This window comes from Haemorhous mexicanus, chromosome 6 (assembly GCF_027477595.1).
Source record: "Haemorhous mexicanus isolate bHaeMex1 chromosome 6, bHaeMex1.pri, whole genome shotgun sequence".
Classification (NCBI taxonomy): domain Eukaryota; kingdom Metazoa; phylum Chordata; class Aves; order Passeriformes; family Fringillidae; genus Haemorhous; species Haemorhous mexicanus.
The window spans coordinates 55,566,515-55,585,425 of NC_082346.1; the positions used below are offsets into that span (position 1 = coordinate 55,566,515).

At 44.2% G+C, this 18,911-nt stretch overlaps 1 protein-coding gene across 2 annotated transcripts in view; it reads left to right on the forward strand.

Annotated features, from left to right (window-relative positions):
* The window catches only part of RCOR1 (REST corepressor 1), an 82,519-nt gene that overhangs the window by 35,493 nt on the left and 28,115 nt on the right, over positions 1–18,911 (forward strand). For both annotated transcript variants that reach the window (XM_059850362.1, XM_059850363.1), the window contains one exon: positions 5,602–5,685. In XM_059850362.1, the coding sequence (XP_059706345.1) occupies positions 5,602–5,685 (84 nt within the window). The remainder of the gene's footprint in view (positions 1–5,601; positions 5,686–18,911) is intronic.

The following is an 18,911-nucleotide window of genomic DNA, read 5'->3' on the forward strand; positions in this document are numbered from 1 at the left end:
TATTATACAATGCATGTTTTATATATAATGCTCAGGGTTGCATATTAAAAGAAAGAGGTATTTCTTACACTTTCTTTTAAGATCTTCATTGTGTGATTTAAAAATGAGTTAGTACCAGTTGGGGGAGATCAGTAAGTGCTGTTAGTAAAGCAGTAGCTTTTGTAGGTGGAAATCTTGCCATCCTTTACCTTGGGTATTTCAGCTGTATAACCTTTATTAACTTCAAGGAAGACATTATTCAGATCTGGAAGTATGTTCTTACCTGTTGTTCTGCAAAAGATCAGTACCTGAAGAATTGTCTGTAGTTTTATGGCAAGTGCTTTTGAACTTTGGTTTAAGGCTCCTGTTTGCTTCCCAGAGAAGGTATAGAAGGATGTATTTGTATCCAGCACCTGACTGTGGACCTACTCTTCTGAGTTACCTTATTCTAAATAACAGAAGCAGCTGACTAGAGCAGGGTCCCACTCTTCATGGTGTGTGTTGCAGTGCTCTCACATAGTCATGTGTTACTGTGCTTTGCTTTGAAGTCCAGAGGGTTTCAATAGCTCTGAAATGCCTTGTGCAAACAGCAACAGCAAAAACATCAGAGACTACTGAGAGGGTTATGGAGAAGGAAAAATGCTGGAGGCATCCTTCCCAAGCCTTGCTTTGACTTGGGCAGGATGCAACTAGGAGCAAAATGTGTCTTGTCATCTGCAGGAGGTGAGTATCATTTCTCCAGGGGGTCAGTACAGGTGTCCAGAGGAAATGTAAAGCCTCCTGAATGGCCCACAGCTGTGGTTGGATCATGCAGCATCCTTGGGGAGAGCTGTGAGATGGAGCAGGTCCCTCAAGTGCAGGAACTCGAGTAGGAGCTGGCACTGCTGCCTTGCACGGAAGCGAAATAACAGATGACAGAGTGATTGGTGGCTCTTTGAGAGGCCTCTGCTCCCACTGAGTTTATTCTGGCATGTTTCTTCTCTAACTCGGAGAAGAAAAATAAAATGTGATGTGTCAGGCTGGAGCTGCTCAGTGCTGGGCTCCTGCTTGCAGGCAATGTTTGCCTTCCTGCACACTGCTTGTGTATGGTGTCTGTTTGTCTGTTCCACCCGTGGTTCTTAAGATGGTTTAAGCTGGTGCTGTGGGTGACGGAGGTATCCTGGCTGTCCCTGCTTCCTTACTCTTCTTCTTGTCTCTAAATCTATGTGGTAGAAATCTAGGAACTGGTACTGAGTTAAAGCTAATAGCTTTTTTGTTGGATTACTTTTATTTTTTTAAAGTTCAGGTAGATCCCCTTCTTTGGTTTGTCAAGTAGATGGTGGAAGGGGAAACAATGCTCTTTTGCAGTGGTGCTCCTGAACCTTCTGATTATTTCCTTCTGATACCGCTTTTCCATGGCTAACTTGAAATTTGGGAGGGGTCAGAAGGAGAGAGAGGATACTCTCTGATTTGTAGGGGAGACTTGATATCTGTACACTGGTACAGTGACCTTGGGTATTCCTGTTTGGAGAGATCTCTATTTCCCTTTCCCTGTCAGGTGTCCTGGCTCGACAGTTCCTGGGTAGAGGTGAGGAGAGCCTTAGCTGCTGCAGGTCAGAGTTTCAAATCTTGCAGCGTGCTGCTCTTGAATGTGCCAGGCCTGTGCATGAGCTCAGGGAGCCCCCAGGGATGGAGAGCCTCAGTCTTTGGGTAGAAGTGATGGGGAATTAAGGGGCCGTGTCATTTCTCTCCTTTGCAAACCAAGGTATTTCTGGTTTTGAGATGTGTCCTCACAGGTCTGGGGGGGAAACCCCAAAACCCCCCATAACATTTTAGAATAATATTTATGTATATGTCTTCTCTGCTTTATTTCCTCCCTTCCACAGGAGAACTTTTTGGGCTTGTGCAGTAAACCACATCTGTAAAATGGGACAAACTTTTAAAATAACATTTTATTCTCAAAGTGAATTTTGAACTGGATTGGTTCTCTCCTGAGTTTTAGTGTATAATCTGTGGAGTAGGGTTATATTCTAGTGGTAAGAAAAGAGAGAGATACGGTAACTGCTGTGGAAAAAGCAACATGATACTGTGCCTGGTTGGGGCTGCACGTCTCTGCCTGGGTAAAGGCATTGGAAGTTTGCGTTCCCTGTGAATTCTGATAGTGGAACAAAAGTTAGAGGGTGCTGCTGTAGTAGAAGGTTTTCCTCTTGGAGGAAGCAACCATGATTCCTGACAGACTTGGGACAAATGGGAAAGCTAACAGTGAGAAAGTGATTTCAGAGTTTTCGCTCCCACAGCAGCTGTGACACAGAGCTAATGGCTGTGGCAGAGACTTTACAAATATCTGATGGGTAGCTAGATGAAAGTGCAGGATTACCTGAAACGTCACATCTTCTTGTCTGCCACTATACAGCTTCTCTAAACCCAGGTAGTGCTGGTTTAACTGCAGTTGCTTAAACAGCAAACCTCATTGATCCTAAATTGATCTGCTCTCCTAAAAAAAGAGTAACCCTTGCCCTTCTTACGTGGCTATTTTTACATGAAATATGCAACAGATTAAATTGAGTTATCTTTACAGCTTTATCACTGAAGTGCAGAGTGTCAGAATTCGTCCTGGTAGTCCTTGTTCAGAAGCATGGGACAGTGTTGGTGAGCATTGCAGCTGTGCTTGGAATGGTGCTATAAAGGGATGAAACAGCCACTCTGCTCTGAGGCCCCTCTTCTGCTCTCGTGGCTGTTGCTGTGAAGCAGTCATTCATTTCAATGTGCTTCCAAATTCTGAGCAAGCTCTTAAGCTTTTCCTTGGTACATCATGCAGTAAGAGCAGGTGTACTTATGCTGAGTATATTTGTGGTGGGGTCAGCACTGTTCTGGAAGAATGCCTGTCATGTCTGCCTTAGATAAGAGGCACAGTAAATGTGAGGCTGTGGGCTGAGGAGTATGTGGTCCTGGAAGGTGAAGGACCTGGCAAGCATCTTGGAATGTAGGAGGGAGAATCAGCCTTTATGGATGCTTGAGGAGCACCCCACTCCCATCTTTCTATGTGTGTTGGTCTTTAGGTGCTTCTGCCCTTTGCAGAAAAGCATGAGTTTCAGCATAACCCTACTGTGTCAAGGAATGAGGCCCGAGGGTAGACAGGTGTGGGCTTGGGTGGAGAGATGGAGCAGAGGGCAAGTTGCAGGAACACTGGAGGTGGTGCTTCACATCCTTTCTTGAGCCCAGTGTAACTTGGCTGGTTGGTGCTACAGAGGGGCTGGAGAGAGGAAGACGTTGGGCTGTGGGAATTGGGCAGAAGGAGGTCCTGAGGGTGGCATGAATGCCAGCATCTGCAGCCACCTCTGTGTGTGATGCCCAGGGAGGGAATGCCTGGCTGGAAGGAGGTAGCTCCTAACCCAAGGCATTTCCTTGGCAGAGGAGGTTCCTGGGTACCTGTGGTGGAGCTGTGGTGCAGCATGAGGAACACGTCTGGCCATGCTGCTTTTGGGTGCCGTGAGGTCCTGCAGCACCTCCCTGCACTGGGTATCACCTCCTAGGGCTGGTTCAGGTTACAGCCTGGAAGGGCTGTGGGGCTCCCTCTGCAGTGCCCCAAAGCCTAACTTGGGGTTTTAACCATGGGAGGGGAAACTTCACCCAACTTACTGTGGGTGAGCTGAGCTAATGGAGCACTGCTCCTGGCAGGGGCAGCTGGGTTAGGACATGCACCTGAAGTGTCCCAGATCAGAGGAGGTTCAGACTGCTAAACTGGGAGAAAACTTTCCTTTTCCTGATTTAGGTGGGTTCTCAGCTAAAAGCAGGCTGACATTGCCTGGTGTCACAACTCACTTGGCAGTGTTTGGGCATCAGGCTCCTGAGCTGCAGTGGATACTGGGGGTGTATTGGGATTTGGATGGAAGTGTTTAAATTCATGGACACCTGACTGATGATTGCTGTCTTTGAGTATTTTTATGGGATAAGAATGTGCTTTTCAGTGTAGGTTAAAGTAAGGAGAGAGACTTTTTACTCTTCTGTTCTATGAACCCCATGTTAGACTTCAGTAGAGCAGGCCATCCTGGATAAGGAGACTGAAGACAAAAATTTGATAAAGGGAGGCTTAGGGTTGACTCCTTCTTTGCATTCCAGCCTAGACTTGAAATGAGGAAGAAGGTAAAATTTAATGCCAAATGTTTCAAGACTTGTAGTTTTCATTTCAGACACTCTTTGTGATCTGTGTCTGGTCTTCACCTCCCAGCTCTTGCCAACAGAGGATGTTGTCTCTTCTCACTCCTTTTTTTTTTGCTTGGTGTAGAAAGTAATGAACATGCAGAGCGTGCAAAATACCTTGTATGTGCAGTTGCTAACCACCCAAAAACATGAAACCTTCCCAAAAACCCGAGTGAAAGATAATCATGGTGTCAGTCATGAAAGAAACCTGCTAGTTCAGTGTAAATATGTTGCTGACAGGTGGTTATTTTTATTATGTGCTATCTGTACTTTAAATTTAATGTTAAAATATTTTTGTCATCTAAACCTGACTGTTCTTAGCTGAGCAGATTTCAGGTTAAAAACAGTGGTGAAACCATGAGTTTTCATGGCACTGTAATGTAATTTTGTGTTACTAGATCTTTTCTGACCTGTTTTAATGCCCCATGAAGTGGTGGTTATATGTCTAATTGCACAGCACAGAGAAAATAGCATTGTGTTGAAATATTGCATAAAACTTGAGCGTTATGTGGCATTTTGTAGTGGAAATAGTACTGTAGGTATTCATTTATAACAAGATCTGCAAGTTTCTCTCTGCAGGGCGTGTGGTTGGGCTGGCTGTGTGTGTGCTGATTCAAAGGAGGGAGTTGCTTTTTTCTCTTCTCGTCCTCTTCCTCCTCCTCTTTTGACTGCTTGTGACCGAACATCATCAGAATTGACAAGAGCTTGCTCTTGAAACATACCTTAGTTTGAATTTGCTTTTTCAAACTATGTGCAGCTGTGGATCTTCACTTGAGACTTTCAGAGCTCTCCTGCCAGCCAGGTGTTAAGCTGGTTAAAAACAGACTTGTCAGAGTGTGGGTTCGTGTCTCACTGTGGGTGTGGATGCTTTTGGATTTCTCTGGAGCAGTTGAGACTGGGACCTGCTTGTGACCTGAGGCACCCAGTGTCACCTGGGTGGGCATTCCTGATTGTATGGGGCATGGAGGCACAGAAGGGCTGCTGGGACCGTGCAGGAGGTGCTCAGAAGTGTAGTGTGGGAGGGTTTATGCATGTGCCTACCCTGAAGGGTTAATCTGTCTGCACTCTGCAGTCTCATGATGTCCAGAGCTTAGAGCCTGCTGCCTGAGCCTAGCTCCTCCCTTTTTCATTTAATGATGGCTGGAAGAAAAATAATCAAGTGTGCTGGAAGAGAAACATTAATTAACTTTTAATTTAGATCTAACGTATGCTGCTTAGTGTACTGCATGAGAGTGTGCAGTATCTGTCATGTTATATAGAGGGTGATGCATTGAAGAAACAAGGAAAAGCCTCAGGTCTGAATGGGAAGATGGGGTTTTAACTCTGTGGATGGATTTTGTTTCTTGATTAAAAGTTGCAGATGTGTGATAAGTTGCTTTTGTATCCATTTTGCATCTGAAATTACTTTCTCTGTAACTTGGTTTTTATCTGTTTTCTCTTAAGCCAAACTTGCAAGGCGAAGTCAGGAGAGAGAGAATCTCGGCATGCTGGTCTGGTCACCTAACCAGAATCTGTCTGAAGCAAAATGTAAGTCTCTTCCACTACTTTTATTCCCTTCTTTCCTTACACATATCACTTCAAGAATGCAAAGTTGCCATTTTTGATAGAGATCTTATGTCTGTGAGCTTTCCATTATGAATTAAAATTAATTTGAAAAAAGAAAACCCTGCAAAGCAATCCCCAGATGATCTTTGTTCTCCACTGGGCAGCTGCTCAGTGTCAAATCCACGGGGACAGGGAAAGCAAGAGAAATGTGACAAACATTATTCTGTGGTGTGAATTCTTTAAGCTACTCATCTGCAGACCTACACAATTGGCTTTTTTTTTTTTTAATTTTTTTTTTTTAATATTTGCTGTTGGTGCTGTAGAAGATGACCAAAATAACAGGGGAGAGCAAAATGAAAACTGCACGGGGGTGGGGGGTCCGGGAAATATTTGGTAATTAGTAGTACCTTTTCCTCCACAAAGACAAATCCACATCTGGAGCCCATGGAGGTTTTAAATTCCAGAACAATTGCAGTGCCTTGCAAGTCCACGTGAGGGCAATTAACAGCGCTCTGTGTGTGTCTGGGAACAAGTCTCAGTGCTGCTGCCAGATGGCAGAACCTGTGTTTGAAAGGCTTGTCTAGCTGCAGTTCTCCTCATGAATAAGTAGGGCTCCTTGATTAAAGGGCTGCTGTTTGAATGCAGTAACTAAACCCAAGCACTTTTGGGGGAGGGAGCTGAAAAGAGCTTATTTTGACTTTGTGCTTATACCTTGAGTTTTCTTTTATTTTATCCTTGCTGATTTCGGGGGCCAAGAATCATGCATTCCTGTTCCTCTGCAGTTCCTCTGCAGGTTTTTGTGGTGGCACTATTAAGTGAATACCTGATTTTCCTGTAGACCCAAGGCCTGGGATGCATGATAAGGCACATGTGAAGATGTAGTGGCATTTGCAAATTAAGGCAGCAGAGACTGTGCACAAACTGGCTCTGTCATGAAGGGCCTGTGCTGTGCTCTGCCCTGGGGCATTTGTTCCACTGAGCAAGATACCCCTTAAGTTACAGAATGATGATGGTACTGATCTGCAGATAAAAAGGGCTTTGCAAGGATCATGTTTGCTTTCTCTCCTTGTCTGCTCCCTGCTGGCTATTGGATGCTGAAATAAATTAGACTTATGTATTTGACTAGAAACCTCTTAAAAGGTATAACAGCAGGAAATAGTTGCCACCACCAAAAGGAGTGAGTGTTCATGGGATGTCTGTGACACAGGATTCCTGTAGCTGCCTCTCAAGTCTGAGTGTCTTTTGAATCTCAGCTCAGCTTTGGAACCTTTAGCTCCTGCCTGATAGGAAACTGGTTTCTTGAAGAGGGAAGACACAATGGAGGAGGAAAAGGAGGAGTTGAGTAAAATAATCCTTAACTGAGTATTCTGTGGTAATTGGCACAGAAATATACTCATACAGCCTAAAGAGGTTATAATATCTGCTAAGAAGATGTCATGAACATAAGAGGTAATTTAAAAAGTTGTTTGACATTGATAAATAAAAACTAGATGGCAGTTGTCTGTTAGTACAGTAAAAGAGTTGGGGAAAACAATGTGAATATAAGACAAGGGATAGAATGAATTTCTCAAAATATTGAATATTTTAGTAAAAGACTCACTAGTGAGTTCACCTTTCAAAAGAGGTACATCAAAAAAAAAAATAGTAAAATTTGGAGTTTGGGGAAGTGAAGTATGAGGTTAGTGCACCATACATGGCACAAAAAATACCTCCCAGATGCCTGTTTGATACAGAGGAGTGGAGTTAAGAAATTAGGTACCTAGTAGTAGTAAAAATCCAAGGGAGCATTGTGAGAGGTGGCTGAGGGGACCTTGGTGTGGCCAGTGGGCAGAGGGCAGCTGTGCAGGGAACGAGAGGACAGAGTGGGAGCTGGTTGGTCAGAGCTTTGTTTTGTGTCAATCTGAACTGATCCTTTTGAAAGGAATCAGGTATTCCTGTCTCTATCTGGCACTTCTTAAAAATGAACTGTGAAAAACAAATGCTGCTGAAGGTAGGAACTTTTGTTTTGTTTATTTTTTTTTTTTTAAACTAAAAATTGATTGATTGGTAGAAATAAGTTTATTGCTTTAATGTATTCAAGACAGCTGTTAGGCACTGATTGCATGAGAGCCCAATTCCCTTCCTTGCAAAGGATGGGAACTTCCTCCAAAACACCAGTACTCTGCAATGGCTGTAGAGCACTTACTAAATGTATCACAAGCAGAGTTCTCTAATCTGCTTTATGGTTTATGGTGAAAGAACATCAGGAGACAGGAGGTCTCTCCAGTGTCTCTCAAGTTCACTGACAAGTCTTGGCATCGTTGATAGTGAATCCGAATTAAATGACATCCAGGGGGATGTGTGAGAGGACTGATGATGATCAACATTTCCATCAGTGATGTGGGAATTGATATGGAATTGTGGATGAGCCTGTAGACTGACAGGATGGTAAATAAAATTAATGCTGCTGACAGTCTTGTAGAGTGCTTTGGGTCTTTTTCTTACTTGGACTGCTGCCAATGCAATGGGCTCTTAATGACCCAACTGCAGGGTTATGAATCTGAGTACTGAAATCTCTGGCTTTCTACATCAAGCCTGGGGGTTTGGAAGGAAATGGCTTAGAGAACAGTCTTGGGAAAACAGTGGGCAGGTAATTCAGCAAAGCTTCCCAGTGTCCTGCTTGACCCAGAAGATGGTGTGGGTGTAATGAGTGAGGTAGTCACTGGAGCAGTTAGCTGTCTCTCCACCCAGCAGCATTCAGGGGAATGAACCTTGCCTTTAGTGTTTAAAAACTGAGAAAAGGGTGGGGACAGGAGCCGCTGGAACAATTTGGAAACAGAAGCTGAAGCAAACTCCATCTGTTTAGCTTACTGAAAAGAGACTGAAAGGGGACTATTGTCAATTATTCTCTCAAAGAGAAATTTTGACATAATAAGAGACACACATAATACAAATAGATGGCTGCAAAATAAGCCCACACAGACTGAAATGAAATGTCCAAGTGTGTGGAAGTTTTTTTTGGAGATAGACTACTGGAAGTTATCCAGGGAAGCGATGGATTATTGTATTTCTTGATGCCTTTTTAAACCATGGATTTTTTGATGTATTATCCTTGGTGGGGGAGATCATTCATTGGCAATGTGCTAGTGCAAGTGGAAGGAGTTCTGTGGTCTCCAGGAGGTTGATGTAGCCCCTTGGGCTGTACATTTGTGAGTCCCAGCTAGCACATCCATTTCAATGCTGCTCCTCAGGCTGGAGTGTGGGTGAGCAAATCCTTCCAATCAGCACACATTGGTACCTGTGATTACTTTTGTTTGTACTCCAAAGCCTTGAATCCATCCAGTGCTTGCAAATCACAGAGCTCTTCTCTCTTCTGTGGCTGGGGCTCAGCAAGAAGATGGAAGCAGCCCATGTTAGCTCTTCCTCATTGTAGCTCTCGTGAGCGGGAGAGTTCTGTGCAATCAGTGGAACTTGTGCAATCCACCCTTGTTAAAAGGGAGTCTGTGCTAAAAAAACACTCAGCAGATCTGTGACAGTGCTCAGAGCAGTGCATCTGATGGGTTTGGCAGAGGGCTGGCTAAACTGTTGGAGGTTGTGGGAGGGTCTCCTGTAAGCTGCTGAAATGAATCCCAGAAAGACCAGTGTGTCAGCTGAGACTGGTGGATATCTGCATACCTGATGCCCCAGGCTCACGCAATTAGTTAAAAGCTTGTTTGGGTCCCATGCACCCTGTGTGCTGGAGAAAGGTTTTAATCACACTGGAGAAACCTTTTACCTGAATGTCATGAAGTGATGAATGTATTAGAGAACATGAAAGCAAAACTATGTGTTGGCATATTGCTGATTTTTTTTATCCTCTGCCTTGTTAACCATTAATCTTGGGTACAAAGCACTTACTGCCTTACCCATATTAGTAACAAAGTTGAATGCTGCCAGCATGGTCCATATCTACTGCCAGACTTGTGCCTTTGAGGGGTCACTTGCATAGCAGTGCCACTATGGTAGTCACAAAGTTAGCCCAAAACTAGAAGTTTGTCCTTTCTCTTTTGAAGAAAGATCAAAGAAAGAAATGTCACTATGCAGTAACTGAACATTTGGACTTAAAATAACTGCTCCCCTTCTAGTTCTGCTGTAAATGCCCTGTGCTGTGGCTGGGTCACACCTCTCACAAAGAGCTTGCTCTCGAAGTGAGACTCCTGAGAGTCTCTGTGGATGTGGTGCCATGGAGGGCAGCTGTTCTGGCTGTGCTGGGACTCTGTCACAGAGGGTGGGGAAAGACACAGGAGGAAGAATGATGCCTTGAGCAAGGTGACATTGAGGAGCAGGAACAGCTAGGTGGAAGACAGGCATCTGCTCTCTTGGAGTGGCACGTGGTGAAGGAGGAGGGGAGATAGTGAAAAATGCATTGTAACGATGCTGTGGAAACCCTGCACAGGATCGAGCTGGGCCAGCATGAAGCTATTAATAAAACAGCAGTGTCTCTCTCTGTGCCAAGCACACCAGTGAGTGGAACCAAGAAAATTACTTCAGGTTGGTGTAGAAATGAGCAGGTGTTGGCATGCAGCAGCTGCCCAAGAGTGAGGCGTGGATGCCAGGCGAGAGAGTAGGATGTGCTTATTGCTTTTATGCATCTGCAGTTCAGAGGTGCACTACAAGAAGAGAAGATGTATTGTTTTGCTAGTGATAAGCTCTGCTTTGAAACTAATTTTTCGTCTCTCTTCTTGACAGAATATTTGTGCTGCTAGATGGGAGTTTTGTTTTCTCACTGATATCTTGGTGGATATCTCCAGTGGATTTACAGTTTATGGGGTGTCAGTGAGCAGGCAAACACTGTTCCTAATACCTGTGGGACTCTGGATCATGGATGGCAGCTGGATCTTCTGGTCTTGAAGTGCTGCTTCCATTTGACCTGATGGCTGATTGGCTTTGCCGACTTCAGCATTCACCAGTCCCTTCCTGTGTTATCCCGTGATATCTCCTGTTTTGAGGCTGCAGCTGGCTCCCTGCTTTACATTATGCCTGCCTTGGTACACATGGGGGGAATTCAGACATCCTCCTTTCCTCTGTGGAGGGGAAATAGAAAGACCCAGGAGACATGGGGACAGAGAAATGCCAGAATTAGGTGAAACAGCTGAGTGCTCCAACATCCTCCTAATGTGCCTGGCCACACCCTGTGGCTGGGGTGAAAGGGAGCAGTCCCTAAATGTGCTACAAAACCTGATGCTGGGAAGGCAGAAATGTGCCAGCTGAGGCTCTGATGGAGGAAGAAGTGCTGGTTGCTATGGTTACTAAAGATATTAACCCTGTGGTGTTTGGATGGGCAAGGTTTAGTTAACTGTGCCACAGGCTGGGTAACTGTTTGGGAGTGTGTGGTGCTCCACCCTAAGTAGTTATGAGTTGGCATTCAGGATTTGAAAAGCCCATGTCCCAGCTAGATTTTAAAGTGTGCCCTGGTCCTTAGTGTGTCAGCAGCATTCTTAGGGTGCAAGTGAGTTTTGGTGGCTCTTCTCTGTTGTGGTGGTGAATGCCAGAATGTCTGAGGGCAGGTTGCAGGTTTAAGTGGCCAGAGTCTGTCTCTTGCTTTAGTTCAAGGGTTAATCTTTGCATAAAATGGATTCTAGATTACTCTAGTTTTTTTTTCCAAAGAGAATGTTGAGCAAGCTTGGGAATCTATTTTGTCTATTCTCTAATTTAAAATGACTATCAGAATAAAGAACATGAAAATGTCGTCTAAGGTTTACTGCATGTGTCTGGTCGTGATTTGTGTAGCTGGTCTCTGTTTTCAGTGTGTATCTGACCCATAGCTCTTTTAAGAAGAGCTTATGTTTGGACATAGCCTTTACCCTTTGGCTTACTTATTTTGGCCTGTGAATTCTGTGAACATGTGACTCTGTCACTATCATCATTAGCTCTCATTTTCCATGGGGTGTAGAGTGCAATAAATAAATATGAGCAGAAAACCACAAATGGGAGAGTGTAGGCTGGGGAAAATGCTGATCTTAAAATCTCCCTTTTAGAAAATAAAGCCCCCATTTACAGGATGCATTTAAAATGGAAGGGAATATTCCTTCAGGGATATTTGAGAGCCACATTCTCCCCAGCACACAGGCACCCTTCCTCAGGCAGCAGCAGTGAGGCAGAATCTTGTATGTATCAGAAAAGCTGTTCTTAAGTCCCTCCTCTCCATCATGCCCTAATCAGGGTCCTTGAAACAGTTGAAATTGTTTTATTTTGAATCCACTCTCCCCTTCATCCTCTATCGTGACCTGGTTTGTGACTCCACAAAAGGTTGTGCTGATGCTTAGTAAAAGTGCAGCTACCTTGGCCGGTGATGGGAGAGTAGGAGCTGGTTAGGCTTTGCTACCAGAGGGAAAAAAAGTCTTGTTGAACTCTCAGCTGAGGCTATACTTGGTTTTTTTTTTTTTTTTTTTGGTAGTTGGCTGAGTGCTGTGGGAGGTTGTGGAGGAAGATGTATGTGTATTGTGCTTCTGTTTTGGGATTTTTCTGCTTGTTTGTGTCCAAGCTTTTACTTGTTGAGGTGTTGGTTTTCTTGTTTTTTTGGTAGTAGTAAAAGTATGAGTACTGAAAAAAGAGCTGCTAGGTCTCTAAGGGGTGGACTTCAGGAGCTGTGCTTGTCTCCTGAAGGTACATGCTGACCTTTTGTTGCTCAAGTACGATGGCAAAAAAATCCGAACTTAGGTTTATGCTGTTTGTGTATGCTCCTTACCTAGAAATATCAGTTTGTTGTCTGTCCCAGTGGCAGCAAAAAGGATTAATGTAGAAGCAGAATTGGGTTTATGTTTATCCCTAATCCAAATTTCATATTATGCAGCAAACCTGGCAGCTGTGAAGCTTGGATGTAAATACAGTAGCTGAAGAATGCATTTCCATGAATTCAGAAATGAAAGAATTAGTGTTTAATTGAAGGTTCTGCTTGAATGTAGCTGTAGAAATAATATAAATGAATAATATAAAGTAGAAATAGAATAGAAATAATATAAATGTCATGGCCACTTTTCCCAGCAGCTGCAGTCACTGCACTTCAGAAAATGCTCAAAAGACAAAGGTGAGGAATGCAATTTTTAGTTTTAACTAAGGCAACTTTTGATGTTTATAATAGCATATTATGAATAGCAAAAAGATGATAACCAGCATTCAAAGGCTGTGGGTGTATCCCTGAAATGGCTGAGTTGCCTCAAACTTAGCTGCAGTTTCCCCTTTGTTTGTCATCTGCTGTGCTAGTTGCTGTTGCAGCTCTGTGTGGAAATCTCAGAGCAGTTCTTTCATCATTATTGCTGCAGGTTGATCTGCATCCTGAATGCATATTTAAATTAAGATGAATTTTTAACCCTTTCACAGTAGTGGAGTCAGGAATGCAATTTAGTTTGAGAGAACTGGGGTGCATGTTTGGATGGATTGTAACAAAGGTACAGTGGATTGTGTTGTTGTGCTTTGTTTTGTTGTTTGGTTTTGGTTTTTTTTTTCCAAAACCCACACAAAAAAAAAAAAAAAAAAAAAAAAAAAAAAAAAAAAAAAGCCTGAAGAAGAGAATGTATTGGAGAGTATCCAGGAAAAGGATGTCTTATCTAAGGTAGCTGTGTTTTCCTGGAGGAATTGTTGCTGCTGTGCTGGGAGCGGGGAGGTAGTCACCAGTTTCTTCATGTGCCTTGTTCTCTCCTGCCACCTGTTAGTGCCTCCTTTTCCCTGCAGTGTGATCCAGGCCTTCTCTGAACGTGTCAAGCTGACCCACTTTGAAATGCCGGCTGCCGCTGCTGTGGGATTGAGCCAGTGCTGGCGCTCGGAGGAAGCTTTTTCCTAAGAGAAGTTTAGAGGCAGGATGACGTGGATGTAATGGAGTGATGATGGCTGTGTTAAGAGTTACCTGGCAGTGAGCCTTGATCTGAAATTCGTTTGGGAGCAGCCTTAGCCAGCCTGATGGGCGCTGTGTGAGTTGTAGGACCAGTATGACCAGAACGAGGAGCTGCAGCTGCTTCACGCTGCTTGGCCCTGCCCTGGGACAGGCTGAGTGTGCTCCAGTCCTGCTGGGAATAGCAGACTTGGGGCATTGCAGAGGACTGGGTTGTTTTTTCTGGTCTCTTATGGTAGCTGTGAGCAGAAAATAGGAAGGGTCAGAAAACTGAGGGTAACTTTCTATGGTTTTTTTTTTTTAATTGTTTTCCTTAGAGCAAAATTAGTCAGCAAGTACATGTTCATAGGTATGTGGTGGAAGCTGTGCACAGGCAGGGAGGAGCTCTTGTGGGAGATGTCTTCATGGAGGAATGCTTGAGGAGGTCATAGCCCTAACAGCTTGCTGTGATGTGTTCATATGTTGTCAAGTGTGACCTTTACAGACCTGCTAGTGCAGGAGGCAGAGCAGCTTGGCTTTCTCCAGGACATGTGCCAGAGCTTCCCTCATCATTATGTGTTTGCTGTGGCATCATTTGCTCTAATTAGGAACCACTCCTACTACTTAATTTTCCTGTACTCTTACTTTTGCACTCTACCTTAAGTTACTTACCTGTTCATGTGCTTCTTGTGCAGGTTCAAATTGTGGTAGGGTTGTAGTGAATTTTCTAGCACTGCAAGCATTAGTGGTAATATAAATACATAATAACTTCTCCGTAAGGACTATGTTTCTAACTCCTGACTAAAATCATGGTAACCCACCACTGATATTCCAGGGTCTATTTAGTAACATTGATTTATCGTAGGCTTTTCCACAGTGTCTTAGGGTCAGCCTTGAGGGCTGAGAGCCTTCATGTAATCCAAGTTTCAGCATGTGCTGTATGAATCTGTAACTTGATTTTTTTCTAAATCGACTTAATTTGGCAGTATTTTAATACCTTAATATCTGTCAACATAACACTGCTGATTTGGTTTAGAGACTACTGTAAGGATGATGTCATTCAAGATCTGGCTGTGGAACCTTGCTGTCTTTCTGCATGGGCTGCTTAGAGAGGTCAGACACAGCTTTGCACCTCTTCTGCTTCTAAGCCTATAGGAAGCAGATAAATGCAAGAATGAATGCACTGAATGTTAGTGTCTCCCAAAGGCTGACCTGCCTGTGGTGGGGTGATCCACATCTGCTGAGGGCAGCAACTGTGTGACTCAGACTTGTCTCCTTCCTCTTGCTGACTGCTGGCTTGCCTGATGCTTCCTTTCTGCCCAAGTGGCATCCCTCAAGGAGGTAGCCATGGGACAAATTGATCATTTCTTTTGCTTTTGTGTCCAGTATAAAGGGAGTCAGCGTGGCTTCTCCTTTCTTGTCACAGGCCTTATTATCAGTAACAATAATAATGAGCTGTAATTTAACCTGATGGCTATTCTGCTCTTGCATGCCCCTTGTGCATGTTCCTTCATGCTGCACAAAGACCCTGTGTTGAGGGGAAGTGGAGTTACACATGCTGTTTAGGAAGCTTGGATCTGATACAGGGCTTTCATTAGTCTGCATTCCTCCAACAGCAGAGAATATAATAGTTCTGGTTTTTAGGAGCTTTCAAAATCTCTTTGAGGTTGGAAAATGGACCTTGTGGAAGGTTTCACCCTCCTTAGAGTGTTTTCAGTCTGGATATTCCTTGGTGGCTTCTGAAGCTGGCTGGCAGCAGGTTACTCAATGAAGTTTTATAGTATTCCTGCTGACTGTTTTGCAGACCAAGAGTTTCAATGTATAAAGCATGGCGTGGATGAAGAACTGAGAATGTTCCTAGGCAGGGTACTGAAACCTTGTATGGGATTGCTGGTAACCTGACACTGTGGCTTCCCATACTGATTCTGTCATTAGTGTGTGTCAGATTGGTGTGGTGGTGGTGGTGTTTGTTGGGGTTTTTTGTTTGCTTGTTTTTCCGATTAGCAAATACAGCTTTTGGAAAGCATTCACTGGATCAGTCTCAAGGAGTGAGCATGATAATTTCTATACAAAAATCTGTGCAAAGGAGGTTCTCCTAACCCAAGTTAGAATCCCCTGCATTGAACAATATGATTTTTTTTTTTTTAAATAATCTACCTCTTGCCACAAATGTATTGATAATGCTCAAGTTGCTACTTGAGTTGCTTGGGTGTGTTGCTGCCTGTAGTTGAAGTGCATAATCCTAGGCTGTGACCTCCCAGTAGAGTGAACTCAAGCCAAAGTTTGACAGAAGAATAAATCTGGCATAAGGGCTTCTCGGACTGAATTGAGAACACTGTACTGAATAATGCAAAGAACTATTCTGCCATAAACTCACTTTGTTGTTTTGGTGTTTTCTGTATGCATTTATCCTGTTTGTATCTTGTCTTTCTGTCTTGGAAGGTCCTACATGGAATGAATGTTTTCTTCCTGCCAGAAGCTAATGTGTGCTGGGTTTCTGTTCTCACATGGACTTTAAACCCAATATCAATTGCTCTGATAATTGTTTAATACAGTCCAGTGCCTGTGTCTGATTTAGAATCAGGCTTGCAGTGCTAAATGATAGCCATGCTTGGATTTCATATGGTCACAGTTTAGGTCCCATGGTTATCTCATTTGGCTCTTCCTGTTCTGTCCTAGGTCCCGAATACAATATTTCCTCTTTGATACTGCCCTGTCGGATCTCTCTCATCCTTTTCTGTAGCACATCTGCAACATCTGGGTTTATGGTACCCAGGGCTCTGTAGGTATTTAAACCTGTGCCATCCCTCCAGTAAAGTGGTGTTCAGTTTGCTATGGCAAACTATGCTAAAGCTCTGCCATTTGCTCTGCCATTTGCCATGGCAGAGCAAATTTTTGGCTGTAGGTTGAATGTGATGGATGTGTAAGAAGCAGTCTTTTTTCCCAGAGGATCCTCTGTGGATCTCCTTACCATGGGCGGCATCCACATGGCCTTTCTGAAGGAGAGCAGCAGCAGCAGAGAGCATCACCCATCTGGCTTTCCTTCTGGCAGTCCTCATTAACACACTGCCCTGTGTACATGCAGTCTGTTGGGACTTCATGGTGTGATGGTGTCAGCAGAGGGGGCAACTTCAGGAAGGAACATCGGTTGGTAAAGGCTTTAAAAGTTACATGTGTACTAACAAAAGGCCTTCCTTGGTGAAGAGTTTAAATAGTTTTGGCAAGCCACAAAAATAATGCTAATTAGTCAGTACATAGTGTCTGTAGTACAGCTTTCTAGCCAGTGTAGCAAAATCTAAAGGCAGATGAGTGGCGTTTTTAACCATCACTGAGGTTTCAGCTTTGAACTTGTCCTTAGGTGCAGGCCATGCAAAGAGTAGTATTAAAAATAATAAAAAAGGAAGTAGGAAATACAGTGTTTCTTTTTAGTTTATTAGTGTACGCTGCTTGGGGACTGACTGCCTTTGTGTGACAAAGGAAACTCTCGGTAGGTATCAGGGTTTTTAAAGGGATAAATCTCCCAGCAGTGGGGCACTCTATTTTATTCCTTGATTTAGTCTCTCTCGGGCTGCAGTTTCTGTGCTCCAGGTGTGGTTCTGTGAACAGCTTTTTCCTCACCAGTGCAAGTTTATGTAGACCTGTTCCTACCTGCCTGCTCATCCCTGCCGCTGTGCTGGGGCAAGGAATGAGTCGCACTTTTGGCTTGAGCCAGTCTCATTCCTTGCTGAAACTAGGAGGGCTCATCTCTTCTCAGGCTTGTGCAACCTCCCAACAAAAGGGATTTTTATGTGGTACGCAGCCATATAAAACTTCTATGAGTAGCTTTCAGCTTTGGTGGTGCCTTGAGTGGCTGCAGAGCTGGTACAGGACAAAGGGACTGCCTGTGTGGGTAGGGCTGGTGTCAGGACAGTCCAGGACTGCCTCTCCTAGGAGGTCAGAGCATCTCCATACTGCCAGCCACCACTCAGTGCTTGTATGCCTTTAACTGCATGCTTGGGTGAGGAAATTGATGTGCTGGGAAAGAGCTTTTGGGTGGCACAGTTTGCCTGTGTGGGTCCCTGGGATTCCAGGCAGGTGCCTGTGCTCACAAGTGGAAAGAGGTGGATGGAGGATAGGAGTGCTTAGTCTGGTCCTGCTGCCATAGGAGACTTCTAATGCACTGGCACCCACCCTATGGCCCTTGGTATGTGGACAAGAGATTATGTAGAAGTAAAATCTGAGCAGCAGGGGGTGAATGGGTGGGAGGTTTATAGTTACTGTGGAGTCCCATGACTCAAGTTACCATGCCCTGCTGCAGCATATTTTCTATTCAAGTAACCTCCAGGTAAGGGGTTAGTTTTCCTTTGCCTTGCAGTTGCATCCAGACTTTATCCTCACCTGCTGCAGATGCAGTGGAGTTGAAGCCCAAATCCTCTTGTGCCTTCAGCTGCGTGAAGGGCTTTTTAAGTAGCCTTTGTGTCTGTGTAACTAGTGCTCCCTGTTCCTAGAAACGGTGTTAAAGGAGGCTGTGTGCCTGCCAGGTGGGTCAGCACAGCACACAAAACACCTCTGTCTCCCTCTCTTCTCCTGCCTGTTACATCACATCTTACCAAGAAGAGGAAATAGCTTTTCCAAGGCATAAGAACATTTTGAATAGAAGCATAGAATAATTAAGGTTAGAACGACCTTTAAGATCAGGTGGGGTTTGGGTTCATTCAAGTGATTTTGTTCAGGATCTTTGCCTGCTTCCCCTGCTTCCAGTTGCAGCTAACTTTGGGGAGACAATTGATCAGGCTGGTGTGCTTTTGGCAGCTTTCTCTCCCGAGCCGGGACCACGAGGTGGCAGGAGTGTTCCACCGGTGCCGCCAGGGCAGCGGCACGGCAATGCAGCTGCTCGATCTTATAGGCGAGGCGAAAACTGTGCTCCCTTGTTTGCGTACCGTCATAATTGTGTTTTGGAATTTGGAAAAGTTTCACGTGTCTGCGTGTCCTTGTTTTCTTTATATAGTATAGATTTATTTTGGGTCTTGACTCTCTCTTTTTTTTTTCTTTCTTTCTTTTTTTTTTTCCTATTCTCAGGGGAGATGGAGGGGAGGGAAAGATGTATGGCAACATCCAGAATTCCTTGCAGGTTCCAGCATTGATCAAACCCTGTGAAGCACATTACTGAGGCTGCAAAGGATGCTGCTTTTGTCCTCATTTCACCCTGTTCTGCCAGGGTATTGCATCACGTAATATGCAAAGTGTTCAGAGCTCCTGCAGTACCCTAGTAATAGGGGTGAACTGAGGTTGCAGCAACAGCTCTACCTCTGCATTCCTGTTGCTTTCTATAGGCTTTAGCACACTTGCTCATGCTGCAAACCTGCCTTGGGGTCACTGAGTCTGCTGAACGCAATATGATTCT